The sequence below is a fragment of the Pipra filicauda genome, unplaced genomic scaffold (genome assembly GCF_003945595.2).
Source record: "Pipra filicauda isolate LSUMZ 115617 unplaced genomic scaffold, ASM394559v2 scaffold16_size7369187_pilon, whole genome shotgun sequence".
NCBI classification, from domain to species: domain Eukaryota; kingdom Metazoa; phylum Chordata; class Aves; order Passeriformes; family Pipridae; genus Pipra; species Pipra filicauda.
Window position 1 is genome coordinate 1,543,068 of NW_024104207.1, and position 17,419 is coordinate 1,560,486.

Genomic DNA, 17,419 nt, shown 5'->3' on the forward strand with positions numbered 1-17,419 from the left:
GTTTTAATTATGTTGACCTTCACATTCCTTTGATAGAAAAGCAGGTTAATAAGTAGTTTATAAAAAAAACTGTTTTATTTTAACATCAGTAAATGAGAACAGAAAAATTCATATGGCATGTATGAGAATTTTATTCACTTTGGAGTTTAGTATGTGTGACTAACTACATATCAACAACCTCTTTGTGTCCCTAATAATTATATATTTCCTTCTAATGCAGTCTCCTGGAAGGTAGAACCAAAGCAAAATTGGGTCTGTTTCAACAGAAATTAAGAATTTGGATTCAAATGACTATAAAGGTTAGGGTAAAAGCTGAAGGAAGATGATGAGTTAATTTTAAGGATACTCGTGAGAAGTCTTCCCAAGCATGTGAAAGCACATACATGTTGGTAGAAACATATCAAGTGACATGTGAATTAGACAGAGAAAAAATTAATTGGTCCTAATAATATGTAAGTAGATGTGGTAGCTGATTAAGATTTTTTTTAATGTAATCTGAACAAAAATTTTTTTTTAAATAATTTTTATGCATTCAAAATTCATTAGTTTTGTATTTGTGAGATGATTTGGAGCTAACACATCTGCTCATAACTTCCCTTAAAAGAACAGGAAAAGATTGACAAACTGTATAGACTTCATGAAAATATGGAAAAAAAAGGAAGGAGATTTGTCAATTCCAAATCATAATGAAGAATTACTGTCAGGTTTAGAGTATAGGAGCAGTTAGAGCAAAAGTCTTGAGTGATATGGTATCTTCCAGCTGTGGGATATTTAGACAAAGAACATAACAAAACAAGTGTAAGATGTACTTCTCCTATGAGGAAAGGCTGAGAGAATTGGGATTGTTCACCCAGAAGAGAGAGTCCCGAGCTGACCTAATTGTGGCCTTCCAGTATGTAAAGGGGGCCTGCCAGAGGGCTGCCGAGGGACTCTGCAGAAGGACATGTACTGATAGGACAACAGGGAGTGGGTTTAAACTGAAAGTAAATTTAGATTAGTTATTAGGAAGAAATTCTTTTGAGGGTGATGAGAAACTGGAACTGGTTACTCAGATAAGTGGTAGATGCCCCATCCCTGGAAGTTTCAAGGCCAGGTTGGATGGGGTTTGAGCAACCTGGTCTAGTAGAAGGTATCCCTGCCCATGGCAGGGGGATTGGAGCTAGATGATCTTTAAGGTCCCTTCCAACCCAAGCCATTCTATGATTCTGTGGTTCCTCCTGGTTTCTAGCTTTCTGTAATTTCAGAATTTCTTTGAGATTGCATTATAATCTGTTTTGGAGAGTTTGTTGTTTGGATATTTTTCCAAAGGCCTCAGAGAGCCCTACCATGAATCTGTGATTCTGTTTACACTTTGACATCTACAGCAGTCTTGTTTTTGGATGTTTCCAATTTAATTATGAAATCCTATGGAAAATGTTTGGGTGGAGTTTTTCTTGTTCTGTTTTGTTTGGTTTTGGATTTGTGTTTTACTATTTAAAATACGATAGACATGATAACAGAAGTAAGAAAGCATTTTTTTGTTGGCTGATTAGAGATTATAAATAATCCTGTCACTGCAACACATAATCCTGTTGGCCTTCACTTCCTTGATTTTTGCTGAGCTGAGGAGTCCATGTCTGTTTAGTTGATTCTCCCAAGAAAGCTATCCCATGTTTCTGATCACCCTTGTTATCCTCTGAGCCTCATGGTTCTGTTGGTGTTGTTTTGTAAGGAAGTAACCAGAATTCCAAACAGTTTTGTAAACGTGACCCTTTAGATTTTTACTGACCATGATGGTTTCTGATTTGTCTGTTCTGTTCTGTTAGTTCTCTTGGCTTCCAGATTTTTGAGCTGATGTAAGATGGCTCTGAAAACAGTCATTAGAAGGATCTTTCTCAAGGAGATAAATCCAGTTCAGAAACTACTATATGGATATTTGTGCAATTGAAAATGTTTATGTCATCGCTATCTGCAAACCAATGCACATATCATGGGCTTATAGAGAAGTTTTCAGCTTCATTTAATGTGCACTAACAGCCATAATCAAGCATGAGAAAGGTGATATGGATGGATGGAAATAGCATCTAATGTAACACCCAAATACTGGAGTCAGAACCCCAAAGTTGCTTGATTAATATGTGTGCTGTTGTAAGTGGCAATGCTCTTCCAAAGGCTTGCTTATTTTTACCTAATCTTTATATTAGGCAGATTGTTGTCTGAATTTCTGGACCCAAGGGGATAAGATTCTTGCTAACATCTTTTGAAGTTAGGAAGGAATAAAAGTGCTGTCAATCCCAGATGTCTTTAGATGTGTCTGGTTACTCATGGTTAATCTGGTCTCCAAGAAAAGCTGCCATTTGGTCCCTGCAATGACAGGAGGTTGTAACTACAAGGATGGGTGGGTGGGCGAGTTGCTATTGACTGTTTTGCCCTTTGGAAGTCAAGAAGCTTGCCTTTAGGTGTATTTAGTTGTTGGAGGCAGAGGAAGGAGCATATAAACCCTATAATTTAATTTTCAGTTCCCAACAAGGGAAGTTGCTGACTGATTCTGCCGACAGTGCCTTGATGGGGACCAGTACCTTAGAAGGTTGGAGCATTACTTCATATTTGGAGCAGTGAAATACATTTTCACCCTATTATGGCTTCAGTGTTCAGCATCATGTGATCCTTCTCCAACTCTTGGTTTTGACTTACTTGATCAAAGTTATATTTCATACATTTAGTTACATTATTTCTTGCCCTTTTTTCTGGAAAGCATGGTGAACAGCAGAGTCATTTAGGGCTTCTCTGAAAACTTCCATTCCTTGTGAAAACTAACAACTTTCTATCCGTTACCAAACCAGTTACTAAAATACAAGGACAAGTTCCTTCTTGCATGTCACCTTAAAGTCTTGAAGAAATTCTGCTAAGACATCTTGCAACGTCCATTTTTGGAAGTCTAGTTGTTCTGTCAACCAGATCATCCTTCCCTATGTGTGTCTTGGTTGCTTGGGGGGGGAAGTATTTGTGAAGCATAATTTAATTTTTCATTACAGTTATTTAGCTGTCTTCTGACTTGTTTCTCATAACTTTAACCAAGTTTTCTGGTATAAAGTTAAAAATATTCTGCAGTTACTGTGATATTTCTTTAGAGCCCTTTAGAAAAAAACAAACAAAAAGTAACTAAATTATTTTATTTGCCTTTATATTCTTTCTAGACAAAGGAAGAGCCCTTATTTCAGTTACTTTTTGCATTTTTTCCCTTTTTATCCATAAGTATGACTTAAGCAATTATGAAATATTTGGGCACGTAGAATGTTAATCTGGAATCATGAGACTTAAAGGAATTCCTTTTCTCTGGCTTTTGTGTAAACATTTGGGATTAACTCAGGATTTAAGGAATAAAAATAGATCTTTCACTTGCTTAGAAAACTGTATGTATAACACTAGCTTTTGAGTAATCTTCACCTTGATTCTTATTTTACTTCATTATAACAGTGAGAGTAATGAATGCTTTTGCTGCCAAAAGGAAAGAGTTGGAAAAGCAGGGGGGAGAGAAAAGAGGAAGCTGTATATTCAATATCAAAGCAACTTGAGGGATTATTCTAGAAAAATGTTACAATTAAGACTGCTCTTTTGAAAATGTACTTAGCACTCTTCTAAGTGACTTGCAGAGTAAAACGGCATCATTTGCTATAGTAGATAATGAACACACAAATGATAGTCTTACAATGTAAGTGACAATTTACAGGTTTGTGATACTAACAGTTAGACTGATTTGTGTGGTGTCTTGTACATTGGAGCATGTGGATGACGCAACAGCATGGCTTGAATAGATGCTTATGTTCTTGTGTCTTGAATCTGTTGGTTGTCTTGCAATAAGTTCACTGTTAACAGTCCTTTCAAAATTTAGCAGAATACTTATGAGGAAGGTGTTTTATGAGCAAAGTCGCATGGTTTTGCAGTAGACTTAAATATTGGCTCTGTCAATTCTAAAATACTTATTATGTCTGCTTTACTTGTATATGTAAAGCTAGAGGCACTCTTTGTTCCTTTACACTAGCTCCTTTACAGTCCTACTGAACGTAAGAAACATTTCTATTCCTTTTTCTTGTAATCTGCAATTTACCTTGTTTCATTGAGTTATTAGCAAGAGAAACAGTGCACTCTTTTGAAACATAATACAAAGAGGTATAAATAATAACATGCATGTAAAAGTGCAAATAAGTATTTCTTATTAGAAGGGGATTAGAACAAACTTTTTAAGTATAAGTTTTAGCTGAGGTCTTTTTTTCTTATTTAAACTTGCATTAAGACCAAGTATTCTTTGTTTCTAACAAAGCTTACCATTTTAATAGGCCTAATATTAAATTTTTCTTATGACTTTAAATGAATGTAACTCTTGTCTGTATAGTTGGGATTTTTTTCCAGTTTGGAAATATATAAAAGTAGTGCGAAGGTAGAGGTTTACTTAGACATGTAAAATTTCTGAGTAACACTTGTGGAATGCTTAAGAGATCAAGTACAAATTAAATAAATTAATGCTTCTTTCTCTGTAGGGTGCTGGTCAAGACAAACTTGGAATATATGTCAAGTCTGTTGTGAAAGGAGGCGCTGCAGATGTGGTTAGTAATACTCTTAAATGTCAGATGTTCAAAGGTAGAAAGATCCTTTGGAAATGCTTTAAAATCCTTTCTTTACTAGTATGTGTGAATAACTGTTTTAATTTCAACCATGTTAGCATTGGTGTATGAATTTTCTTCTCTTGAATGTGTATTTAGGATGGTCGTCTGGCTGCAGGGGATCAGTTGCTTAGTGTGGATGGTCGAAGTTTGGTGGGCCTGTCCCAGGAAAGGTACAGAATGCTTTCCGTGGTTGTCTTTACATGAAGAAAATGTTAGATTAATAACTTACTGTAATAAGCAGAAGCTCATTTTTTTACATTTTAGGCTTCATCTTGGCTTTTGATAACTGCCTGTGAATAATCTTAGTAACAAGTTCAAGTGTTTGTGTACTGTTTTCTGTATATGATACAGGTTATCTGTATAGATTGAACAATCGTATTTAGATCTAATTTTAAATATTTCAGCTTCTGACCTTTAATGCAGAAGCTGAATAAACAGTACTTGCCAGTAGGTGTTGTCTCTGTGCGTATCTTCTAGTCATCATCTTCTAGTTTTTTTCAAGGTGATTTTAAGTATTCATCAGAAAAAGAGTGTTTTGTCAAACAAAAGATTACTAGAATAAAGGGGAGAAATGATGACATACAAACTGATAATAAGGAGAACTAAGTAATACAGTGCCTAATTTTATTTTGTTTTCTTTGCTTTGGCTTTTATTGCAGGGCAGCAGAACTTATGACAAGAACAGGTTCCGTAGTAACACTAGAAGTAGCAAAACAAGGAGCAATTTACCATGGTCTGGCAACCCTGCTTAATCAGCCATCCCCAATGATGCAAAGAGGTAAATATACTAATTTTATTTGTGTTAATAACAACTTTGTAAGTGTGCTTTCTGCATTTGTAAGAATGCAGAAAATATAATAATTTACAGTATCTTATCAAGTATTACCATAATACTAAATCAGAAAAGAAACGTAATTGCACAAGAAAAAACACATTTCCTCTCTTATCACAACGTCATCTGATTTAAAATATTGTTTGAAATTATGCTAGTCTAATTGTTAATAAATGCTCTGCACATGTACCTTTTAAAATTTAATTATGCATTTAAACACATTTCTGATTTGAATTAATTTTTACTTTACAAATGGAATATAATGAATGCAAAGGACATTAAACTTGATGGCTTTTTTTGCCCCTTTCGTAAGAGCTTCTCTCCTCCTCTCAGAATATGACTTCCTTGTAACCACAGAGTGCAGTGTAATTACTAAGAGAGAGACAGAAGCCCCTGGAACGTATTTTGCCATTTAAGATTTATTTTTTAATTCTTTTTTAAGCTAGAAATGTTGAAACTTAAGGAGATAAGTTTCTGTGTCTGATCCTAAGAAGTTCTTGGATGTTTCTCCCATGTTATCATCCTACTTCAGGGAACTAACAAAAGACATAAAATAATGTTCTGAAGGAAATAATTTTGTCAAGGAAGACCTTTTCTACATATAGGGTAGTACTACAATATAGAAAATAATGGGTTAAAAGAACAAATCCTTATTATCACAGTTTACATATGGCATCCCAGATGCCATATGCCTCAGTCAGAAAGAGACCTTTCAGCGTAGCACATTTGGCTTTTACAAATATTGCGATACCTTTTCAAAAGTTCTTTGGAAGAATAAAAATCAAAGACATCCTCTCGTGGTACTTGATACAAGATTGGGATTGCATATTTGAAGAAGTACAAATTTTAAAATCTAGCATTCACTTTACTGTGAACTAACTTTTAAATATAAACACAAGGTAGCTCTGGTTTGAAAAAGAATGTGCTAGACAGTAGTTAATATAAGTGAAAGGGAGAAAATACATATCCAACTGTTACAGTTTCTGACCGCCGTGGCTCAGGTAAACCCCGACCAAAGAGTGAAGGATTTGAACTGTATAACAACTCCACTCAAAATGGATCACCTGAGAGTCCTCAGCTGCCGTGGACAGAGTACAGTGAACCAAAGAAGCTGCCAGGGGATGACAGATTGATGAAGAACAGAGCTGATCATCGATCCAGTCCCAATGTAGCAAGTAAGAAAGATTATCCTTCTTTTAGGGGTGGTAGATGCCACTACCAGTAATTTCAGAGGCTGTCGTATTCAAAAGGGGGTTGATTGTTTTTAAAAGTGGATTAAATTTAAAATACCAGTGTAGTAGTAACATTTGGAGCAAGCTTCTTGTTAGAACTATTTAAAGGAAAAATCATAGTTATTTTGTGAATACTGTTATTTTATTAAGTTCTGTAAATTATTATTAACAGTCACGTAAATGCTTCCTTTAACTTTCCAACAGATCAGCCTCCAAGCCCTGGGGGAAAGAATGCTTATGCATCTGGAACTACCACCAAAATAACCTCAGTCTCTACTGGAAATCTTTGTACAGAGGTCAGAAGTGGAAAGCAAAATGCTGGCTATTAAACTTCCTTTAGCTATCAATAGCATCAGTTGTGCTTGAATCAAACCAGTGTCTTAACTATCCTGGTGCTAGTGACTGGGTGGGGGTTTTGCTTATTACAGCTAGTGAAAGGTTGGGACAGCTTTCAGTGATTTCATTAAATTTTGTTCTTGAACTTGTCCTTGTGATTTCTTGGGTTTGTACAATATTGCATACTCGCTTTGAGACCATAAAAACATAAGTCATAACCATAGTTACATTTGATACTAGGCAACCTCTTTATCTTCTGTCCCAGATGAGTAATGGTCTTATGAGCCAAAAGAAAACATTTGGGAAATGCATGTTTGGAACAATCTTACATACGGATCTATGTGATAAGAAAATTCTGCCTTACATTCTTTCTCCCTTTTTCAGGAACAGACTCTGCCACCACGACCTGAAGCTTATCCCATCCCAACACAGACCTATACTAGAGAATATTTCACATTCCCAGCTTCCAAGTCCCAGGATCGAATGGGTCCAGCTCAGAGTCAGTGGCCAAACTATGAAGAAAAACCACAGATCCAGGCAGAGAGCAATCATTCTATCAACACTACCATGCAGGTGAGAAGTAATTTTTTTCAGTATAAAGAAACAAACCAGAAAAGAACTGCTTGTTTTCACTCCCAGACTACTAGAGACATTTTTTCAGAATAGACAGCTCTCTGTGATCTCTGAGTTGCTGAGGAGAAACTATACTACAAGAGGGGAACAACTATACTTTTGCCAGGATGGGCTTTGGTTCAGGAAGCCTATGCTGCCTTTTTCTGTTGTTTGTTTTTTCCTTCTCATTTTGCTTTTTTTTTAATTTTTCTTCCTTTCATAGAATTTATGTTAACATGTTCTGCAGACCTGTTATCTGGGATGTTTTAATCCCCTGTTAGAGGTAATGGGGTGCAAGTGGTAGTATGGTTTGTCTTGTAAAATGTTTTATGGTTTTCTGAAAAACAACCTAAATCTTCCATTCTTCCAAGAAGTTTTATGTGGAAAAATCTCTTTGCCTGAAGGGTGTGTTGTTTAAGTGACAAAGGCAAGTATTAAAATTGAAATAAAACACTACTTTGAGACCTGTCTAAAGTCTTCACTGAAACACATTCCCTGCTCTCAGTTAAAAAAAAGAAGTATATCATTTCAATTGTATATATTATCAAAGTGCAGATGCATCTTGATGTGAAATTGATTTACCCCATTTGTACCTTTAAAAATTAAAAAATAATGTTGTTCTGCTCTTTGTAAATGAGAACTTCACTCAAATCATACAGGAAATTAAACCTAGATCTACTAAATCCCAGTTACTGGATGATCTTTTTCTCTAATCCATGAGGCTTAAAAATACAGAGAAAAAGCTTTTTTTTTTTTTCTTTTTTTCCCCACTATTTCTTCATTTGTAATAAAAGCACAACCTTACAGCAGGCTCATTATGTTTTACTCTTGGAAAAGCAGTCTCTTATAAATTACCTTGAGATTGCAAGTACGTAAGCAAAGTAGGGGTTGCTTATTGATTACTCATAGATGTATGGGTGAGTGAATTCAGTAAAAAGTCAATTGAATAAAAAGCTAGTGCTTTTGTTTGTTTGTTTAGTATTATAGATATCAAATCCTAATTATTTGGGCTGTTAAGAAAACAGATGTATAGATGTTATAGCCAAAGTAGGATGGTAATTTTGAAGGAGAATGCTGCATATTAAATGACTGTGGTGAATAGATTCTTAAATATTTTGATGAACTTCCACGCTTAACTCTTTCAGGTTTCATGATTTCATCTCACCTAATCTTACCTGCATAGTTAATGTCCAGGTGCTCTCTGTCAATGGTGTGAGAGGGGGAGGTTCCTGCCTCCAGAGAATGGTTCCTACCCATTTGTCTTAACCAGATTCTATGATAATTGCTGCCTGGACATGCATTTCTCCCCTGCTTAAGACAAGCTTAAGTGAATAGCTTAGATGAGGTGGTTAAAACTGGTGAGACGAAGCCCATCTGTTAAAGTTGTTGGCTCATATGGAATTGGAGCTATGGTCTTAAGGCTGAATGCATTGCAGAAAAGCATTTTCATAAGGCAAATGGCTAGAAGCTTTATCTCCTTACAAGCATTGAAAGCGTTCACAGTTTTTACCTGCCGTACAATAGTTCTTTTAAGTTGAAAATTAGAGGAAAATAGACTTTTAAAAAAGGCTTTAAATCTTTGCAGTGAGAACCGGGCTTGTAAAAAAAGCTGCTAAATGCCTGTTTTCTGCTCTGAAGGCATTAGCAAACTGTTTGGCTAGGTGCATCTTTACAGCAAATCTAAAACAAATAGCTGTGTGTTCAGCTCTATTGGACTAATAGAGCATAAAAAATACACTTGTTCCTCTCAAAGAAGGCATTCTTTAGAGGTCATGGTTTAGGTCATTGATGGAGGAAAAAGAAAAGGAGTTTGCTTTGTTAGTCTTCTCTCAGTTGTTGATAATTGGTGCATTATGTGTTCAGTGCTTAGTAGTTCCTAACATTCAAACTAGGAATATTTGCTGCAAGAAAATAATTAACAGATTTGATAAGCCTAATTTACGGTCCAGTGTTCCTTTTCAGGTGGTTGTAGAGTGCAATGAGACCCTGAGTTTGTATAGAAGAAGGCTTGGTGTTTGACGCACTAAAAAAGCAACAAAATGTCAGACCAATACACCCATGCCTCAGGAGCAGGTAGAATCAGACCTGCCTGCCTGGATTCCGTACCCTGAATGGCGCTGTAGTAATGAGAGCTTCCTGCGGGTCATCTCGCCTGTTAATGGAGGAGAGTGGGCAGAGGCTCCCTTTCTCTCTCTCAGCAGCCTCTCTTGTTTGCCTTCCCAATAGGAAAGATGTTCAGTCAAGCCAGCTGAAGCCTGAATGGCAGAGCTGGTATGCCTGAGCCGCTGCTCAGAGCTGCCAGGACTCTTGTTACTCACATGTGGGGGAGGGCATGTCAGGGATAGTCCTGAGAAATTGTGTGAGCTGGGGAGGTTTTCAGCTTAAACTCCATTTTGCATTCATCCTTCCTCCTAGTCCAGTTCCCAGGCATTTTGGAGCTTGTTAAGTCTTCCATCACACAAATGAGTTAGGAAGACTGAGAAGAGTATTTTATTGTTGGTTTTGGGAAACTTACTGGGCATGAAAATGCTGAAAAGTAATTACCTCCAGTAATAAGAATGTGTTTTGTAAGCCATTTTCAAATACATTTTAATATAGATGGACTATGATATACATGCCTTGTTTAAATTTTTTTCAGCGTGTAGCTCGTTCCCAGGAGGAGCTCAGAGATAAAGTTTTCCAGCCAGAGAGGAGTCGTTTGGAAGTTGTTATACGGAAGGATGTGGAATATATTGATCGGAAATCGGACAGCGATCAGTGGATGAATTCATCTGTGGATTCCAGCACATCTAGCCAGGAACATCTGAACCATTCCTCCAAACCAGTCTCACCTGGTTCTTGTTTAGCTAAAAGTGGACCTGGCCGTTGGAAAACTCCAGCTACTAGCCAGCCGACTCCAGTGGCCATTTCCCAGCCCATCAGAACAGATCTTCCCCCTCCACCACCGCCTCCTCCAGTGCATTATGCAGCCGAATTTGATGAACTACAAATGGATTTGCCTCTGCCTCCCCCTCCTCCTCCAAACCAGATAGGAGCACAAGCATCCTCTCAGGTAGCTGCTGCTGAGCGTAAAAAAAGAGAAGAGCATCAGAGGTGGTATGAAAAGGAAAAGGCACGTTTGGAAGAAGAACGAGAAAGGAAACGTCGTGAGCAGGAGAGAAAACTGGGCCAAATGCGTTCTCAGCCACTAATTCCTGCTCAGCCTGTGGTTCCTCCTGTTCCCCTTCAGCAAGTGAAATCAGAAAAACCTTCAACTTTGCAGAGGTCTCAAGAAACAGTTATTCGAGAGCTGCAGCCCCAGCAGCAGCCTCGGACTATTGAGCGGAGAGATCTGCAGTACATTACTATCAGCAAGGAAGAACTGTCCTCTAGTGACAGCCTCTCTCCAGATCCCTGGAAACGGGATGCTAAGGAGAAACTGGAGAAGCAGCAACAGATGCACATTGTGGACATGCTGAGTAAAGAGATTCAGGAACTTCAGAACAAGCCTGATCGTACAGCGGAAGAAAATGACCGCCTCCGTAAACTCATGCTTGAGTGGCAGTTCCAAAAGCGACTTCAAGAATCGAAGCAAAAAGATGAAGATGATGATGAAGAGGAGGATGATGATGTGGATACTATGCTCATCATGCAGCGACTGGAGGCAGAAAGAAGAGCAAGGGTAAAAGGGGATAATCCTTTCTAGACAAAAGTATTGTAAATATCTAGCTTGGTGGGTTTTCATGCTTTGGCTTGGTACTTTGATGTTCTTAAAGGGTAAAGGAGGATGAAGCTTTCTTAAATATCTTGAATTTTAAAACTAATAACTTAGAGTGGCTTCACCAGTTAAATGATGTATTATAAAAGTATCAAAGCTACCTTTTATAGATTTAGCAATTGAATATTTAGCAATTGAATTTACTTTTCTGGTTTTGGGGAAAGAAATTCCCTTTGGATAAAGGGATTTTGCCATGTACCTGGAGTATGATTAAAAGGTAAAATATGGCAGAAGTTTGCTTACAGAAAGGTATGCAAAAACATTTGAAATTTTGAAAGTCTGTAGGAGAATGAGGAACAAAAATAATGTGATTTCTCCCTCCCTCCCCCCACCCCCAGTATATTTACTCCCAAGAGTTTTTCTTCATAGTCTTGGACGTGAGTACATGACATGAGTGCTTCCAGGGAATCGTGAACTGAATGGCGATTCCAAGTTGCTGGTCTGCTCCAAGTAAAGGAAGGTGTTACCTCTACCTTTACCACCACCTCAGTGCTGACCCCGGCAGTGGGAACCACATGGGTTGAACCATGTGGTTTTGAGTGTTGTAACAACTAATAGACCTTGTCTAGGGCTCCAACTCATACATACCTGGATTTTGCAGGGTGTCTTGTTTGATCAGCATCGGACAAGGTTTGCTTACTTTAGCTTCAGTTCTGTGGAAGCTCATATGTAAAAAGATAATACAACTGAATAGTATGATGAAGTTTTTAATCACTCTGCTGGTGGCTGTTGTCTCTCGGAATCTGCTAAATCTACTACTGTTAATGAGAAAAAGTTTCTGTTGGAAAATCTGTTCTTTTCTGAATAATAGCATGGAGATACCCAAGTTACATATCAATAGCTATGCTTTGCCAGGCTTAAAAACTAGCTCTGTAATATGTTGAGTGTCTTCTGTGTGTTTGTCTTGAAAAGTTGACTTAATTCTGTGATAAGCAATGTTTAATTCTTGAGAAATGTTTGGACATGCTTGTTTTTACATTCAGAAATAGCTAGTGGCTTGAGTAGTATTTGAGTTCAGGATTGTTTTGGCAGCTTGATTTCCTAAACTTACTCTTCTCATATTCGCTGCAGTCTGCATTGCTTTCCTTTTTTTCTTGTGGCTAACTTTATTATTGTGTAAAACAATAGATACCTCAAACTTGGAAACTGAAGAAAGGAAAAGCAAAATCTATATTTGGCAAACTGGTTGCATTAAAGCCCAGCATCACTAACATGTAATTTGTAGCACACAGGCAGTTACCTATGCACATAAAAAATTTCAAGTTGAACTGCCATTTTAACAAACTGTCTTGGAAATTTTACTGTAGCAAGGCTAAGAAGGCCATGTGTCATTAAAAGAAAGCCAGTTGTACTGCATAACTTGCTATCAGTCCTCTCTATAAGTGCTGGATTTAAAACACTATTTTTACATAAAGTTCTTCCAGCTTTTTGGAACATTTTGAAACTAAAAAATAACAGTTGTCTTGAACTGAATTAATGTTTGATTTTGGTTACATTTCACTACTAGAGATGCAATACGTAGTATCTCTGGAGAACTACTGAGGTGTTGAATGAGTCAAAGCAATAATAAAAATTTGGGATTATTTGTTTTCATTTCTGTATTTCAGGATTATGTCAATTCAGTTCCTTGTTCTAAAGCAGCTGACTAAACAAATAAAAGAAAGTGCTTTTGAAATAGTGCAAGTCGAACCTATCTTTATTTTCACTGTGCATCTCTCTTTTTTTTCCCCCTTTCTTACTACCTGCAGCAGACTGCAGTGCCAGCAATCTCTGTTCTAGATTTGGTATGTTTGTTTCTTTCTCTTCAATATCTCTTTGCCATTTCAATTCCTTATATTGTTAATAAACACTCTATGTGCTTTGGATGATGATTTGGCATCTTTGGGTGTTCAAAAATCATTGTGATACAGTAAGCAGTAAGTTAACTGCAAGCATGCATTTGTATGTTTTCAGATGTGGTGACTCCTTTCCCTGTGTTTCCTTCCTTTTAGATGTTGTGCTCTGCTTGCAAACTTGATTTGTTTGTTGTAGCAGTGGTCTAATATAAAGCTATGTATCTGCTGTTTTGTGCAATCGTGTTTATAAAATCTTACTAATAATTTTGAATGAACAGGCTGTGAGGTAAGATTTCTTCCTTTCCCTTTACCACCCATGAAGGTTTTAGAGGAGCTCTAGGAACACCATTCCTTTCCAATTTGAAGTGAAATTGTCTTGAGAGCCTAAAAATACAGCATACCACTTCAGCACGTGCTGAAATGTGCTGAAATGCTTACAGGTGTTACAGTTTTGTCATTAACATAAAAATTATTTGTGAACTCAAATTAATTCTGAACTAATATTTCCAAGTAGGTTATATAAACATGCAGTTATTCAGTAATGATATAATTTCAGTTTAAATTGGTTACTACTATTTTCTTGCATCTAAAACATAACTGGCTTTCAAACTGGAGAAGTAATTGCTATTACTCCAGCTAGTTCTGTATTTTTTTTGCTCTCATTGGACATGGGTACATGGAAAAGAAGTTCTGTAGTCTTCTAGAGAAGTACATGCCCTTCAAAGTGTATTTCTATATAATTAGTCTACCTGTTTGAAAGAAAGGTGATGTGTGCAGCTCTTGTGAGTATAATTACTTTGTGCTGCTTGAAAAAACTGTAAATGTGTTGGTTCAAAACCCAGATTTGCATATTTGGCACTGCTTTATGAAAAACAAAATCATCTTTTAAAATGCATACTTCAGGTAACTTATAAATCGATACACTTATAAATCTGAGGTGTTCAGTTTTGTATCTGAGGTTCGTGAGTGTTAAGCAGTTTACAGCAATGAAAAAGGTGAAATGCGCCAGCTTTCTGAATTAATGGACAAGCTAGGAGTCATGGTTTTTTCAGACTTAGTATCTATCAGTATTTTTTCTTATTTCTACTCCTGTATTTTTTTGCTGAAACCTCGGTCCCTGGAGCTGCAACTGTATAGATAAAGCATTTTGCCAAGCAGACTGTAAACTTCTGGATCCGTCTGTGAAAGGAGGTTGTGAAGGCAGACAGTATCATCAGCTTTAAAAATGGATTAGACAAATTCATACACATCACGCCTGTAAACAGCTACTTCAAGGATTACACAAATTTGTACCAGCTGACATCTCTGGTACTGTGCTGAATGCTAGGGAGATACTAAAAGAAGTGGACAGGCTCACGTACAGCTCTTCTTGCCATGGTCAGAGGCAGAATACTGTGCTAGATGGATCCACGGCCTGAATCAGTCAATAATTTACTACGTTCATTGGATTTAGCTTTAAAAATTTAGCTTTAAAAAAAGACAGCAAGCTAATTCTGAAATAGATGATGTTAAACGCTACACCCAGCAAATACTGCTTTTTCCTATTTTCACCTTTTTCATACTATTCATATGACTTTCCGAACATAAATGCATCTCAACTATGCCACTTCATGTACCCAAGTAAAAAAAAAAAGCTTTCCCATGCTCAATGCTTTTTATGTATGTCTAATGTGAGCATTGGTGTTAGCTGTTCTGCTAATTACAGGGCTGATGAAAGGTGATGAACAGTTAATGCATGAATTGATGAATTGTCAGCTTGGCCTAGTGTTTGTTTTTTAAATTCCCCAGGCCACTATCAGATCTGACCCAGCTTTAGTTGTCATAAATAAATAGGTATAAATTTAAAGTTCTTCTGGAACATCTTTCAGAGTGTTCTAAGCAGTGCTTAGAGAAATGAACTTTATCTGAAATCTGAGACTTCCTGGATGCCAACTAGTCCTGTGAATATCTTAACATTCCTGATAGGGATCAGCCCACTGGCCCTTTTACAAGGAGCAATAGCTCAGGGGAAAGGTGGTCATCTTTGCCCTTCTAGGTAGGAAAAGTGCTTTGAGCATATGTTGGCAATAGGAGGACAGTTGCGCAGCTGAGGGAACTGTTGGCACTTTGCTGTAGAGCTGGGACAAAGCAGGGGAAAAGAATTGGTGCTTTGTACTCAGCTGCTTTGCTCAGTTACAGCTGGCAGAACACTCTTCTCCTTCACTCTGGCACTACAGATCAGTTGTTACCTGTTAAAACATAAGCATGTTGCAGCTTTGGAGAAAATCCAAAATCAGTAAATCACATGAAAACATGACTTTTAAACGAGAATAACTAATCGGGATAAAGAAGCATGAAATCGAAATACTCGACCCGGGAATCTAATAGTCCTCTTACTAGAAGCGGGAAACAAAGCTTCGTGTCTTGAAAATTTGGGATGAAGTTAGAATTGGGTACTGTGGTATGCACACAATGACAGACACCAATGCCCGCAAGTGCTCTGGCATGCCTTATCGTCCCACTGCTCCCTGCCTTGGTCTGAGAATGCCCCAAAGTAGAAACTAGTTACTGATCATAAAGAAATGAAATGTCATCTCTTGATAGTTGCTGTATTCTTGCTTGTGCCTTACATAGAGTTTTTAGTTATTTTACTAGGTATTGTGTTTAGAATAACCTCCAACTTGGATACAGTTGTCTTCGCAGTTATTATGACTCAGATGTTGACAACAGTTCCCAGGTGGGCAGCCTGCCCAAGCTGCCTTATTTCTTCAGTTAAGGTCACAAGACAATTAAACAAACCAGTCCTACTTTCCTTTTAATTTACTTGGAAATATTTTCTTGTTTAAGAGCATATGAATAGGAATATTTGCTACTAAGCAAAAAGGCATGCATACAATAACCTGGGAGCAGTAACTGCCATTTTCATGGTATTTTCTAAATGCAGTTGAGATAGGGTCAAGGAATTTTCCTGTGTTTTCTCATCATGCAGTTTTTACTTGCCCTTTTTTGATTTTAAGAGGAAATTACTCATCTTGTATAAACTCTTGTGAATTATTAGCTGTCTTTCCTTTTGACAGCAGTATTATCTCCTTTGCTAAAATAATGTCTTTTTAATAACCAAGACAAAGAGAAGTCTAAATCCAAGCAGGGAGTCAGTTAACTACTATGTTCCCTGCTCTGCAGTACAAATTGATCTTGATCTCTATCTGTATGTGTTTTTAGTTAGGAATGACAGTTTTAGCCCTAAATAAGTGAAATTTACTTGGAGGTGGCATCCTCTAGTATACATTCACCAAATAACTGCTTAAATGAAATGAATTCATTTTGTTCATTAGCTTTCATGCTCAAAAATGAGCAGTGGGGGGAAATAATTGCAAGAAAATTAGTAAAAAAAATTTAGACCTTTTCAGAATTGATTGGAAAAATGATTAAGAATCTATTCTGCTTTAAAGCACATTTCCCATTAATTAATTGGGGGGGATACTTACATGAAGGTTGTCCTCGCAAAGTCTATTAAAACTAAATTAATTTTACTATATCATTATTGCTTTGTATCTTAAGGGTCTTTCTTTGTAAGTGAAGCTGGACTGTAAAAACAAATCCAGGAGTAGAAAAGTACCCTTGCTATGTGCAGGTTTTAGCAAGATCCAGTGATTTACTGATTTATACCAATCAGTATAAAAAAATCTTGTGTGGAAGAAAAAAAAAATCTCTTTAAAACATAGCTCCAGTGACAAATAACACAGCATTTTTTAGTTAACATCCAGTTAGTTTAACATCCAGTTAATTTCTACTTGTGAGTATTGTGCCAGTGAATATTCCTGTACATGAAGGGCTTAGACACTGTTAGCTTTAAAGAATCATGCAGAGTTTGGATTGTTGCTCAGTTTTCTTGTCAGTTCAGTATCATAAGCATATATAAACTAGTATTGTCTGTTGGACATCAGTTGTCCATGTGAGCTGTTTAATCTCAGTAGTCAAAGTTTTCTTTCTCTTGTTCTCTGCTTTTTCTAAAACACATCTGCTGCAGATACAGTGGGAGATTTTATTTATCTCCTGAGACTATTTGCAGACTGGTTGAATGAGCCTGTTACTTTAAATGGATTGATCCTTTGACTAATGAGTCATGATTTTCCGGTGCTTAAATACTAATCCAGAATGAAAAAAAAAATTGACTGCTGGAGCTGTGGACT

At 37.0% G+C, this 17,419-nt stretch overlaps 1 protein-coding gene across 22 annotated transcripts in view; it reads left to right on the forward strand.

Moving 5' to 3' along the window:
• Positions 1-17,419, forward strand: part of AFDN (afadin, adherens junction formation factor) — a 124,162-nt gene that overhangs the window by 96,584 nt on the left and 10,159 nt on the right. For 10 of the 22 annotated variants that reach the window (XM_027712066.2, XM_027712072.2, XM_039379496.1 and 7 more), the window contains 7 exons: positions 4,518-4,583; positions 4,740-4,813; positions 5,303-5,421; positions 6,456-6,650; positions 6,912-7,003; positions 7,428-7,616; positions 10,294-11,316. In XM_027712066.2, the coding sequence (XP_027567867.1) occupies positions 4,518-4,583; positions 4,740-4,813; positions 5,303-5,421; positions 6,456-6,650; positions 6,912-7,003; positions 7,428-7,616; positions 10,294-11,316 (1,758 nt within the window). Of the gene's footprint in view, positions 1-4,517; positions 4,584-4,739; positions 4,814-5,302; positions 5,422-6,455; positions 6,651-6,911; positions 7,004-7,427; positions 7,617-10,293; positions 11,317-13,160; positions 13,197-17,419 lie in introns of all 22 variants that reach the window. The other 12 variants (XR_003539014.2, XM_027712055.2, XM_027712065.2 and 9 more) reach the window with 3 other exon arrangements.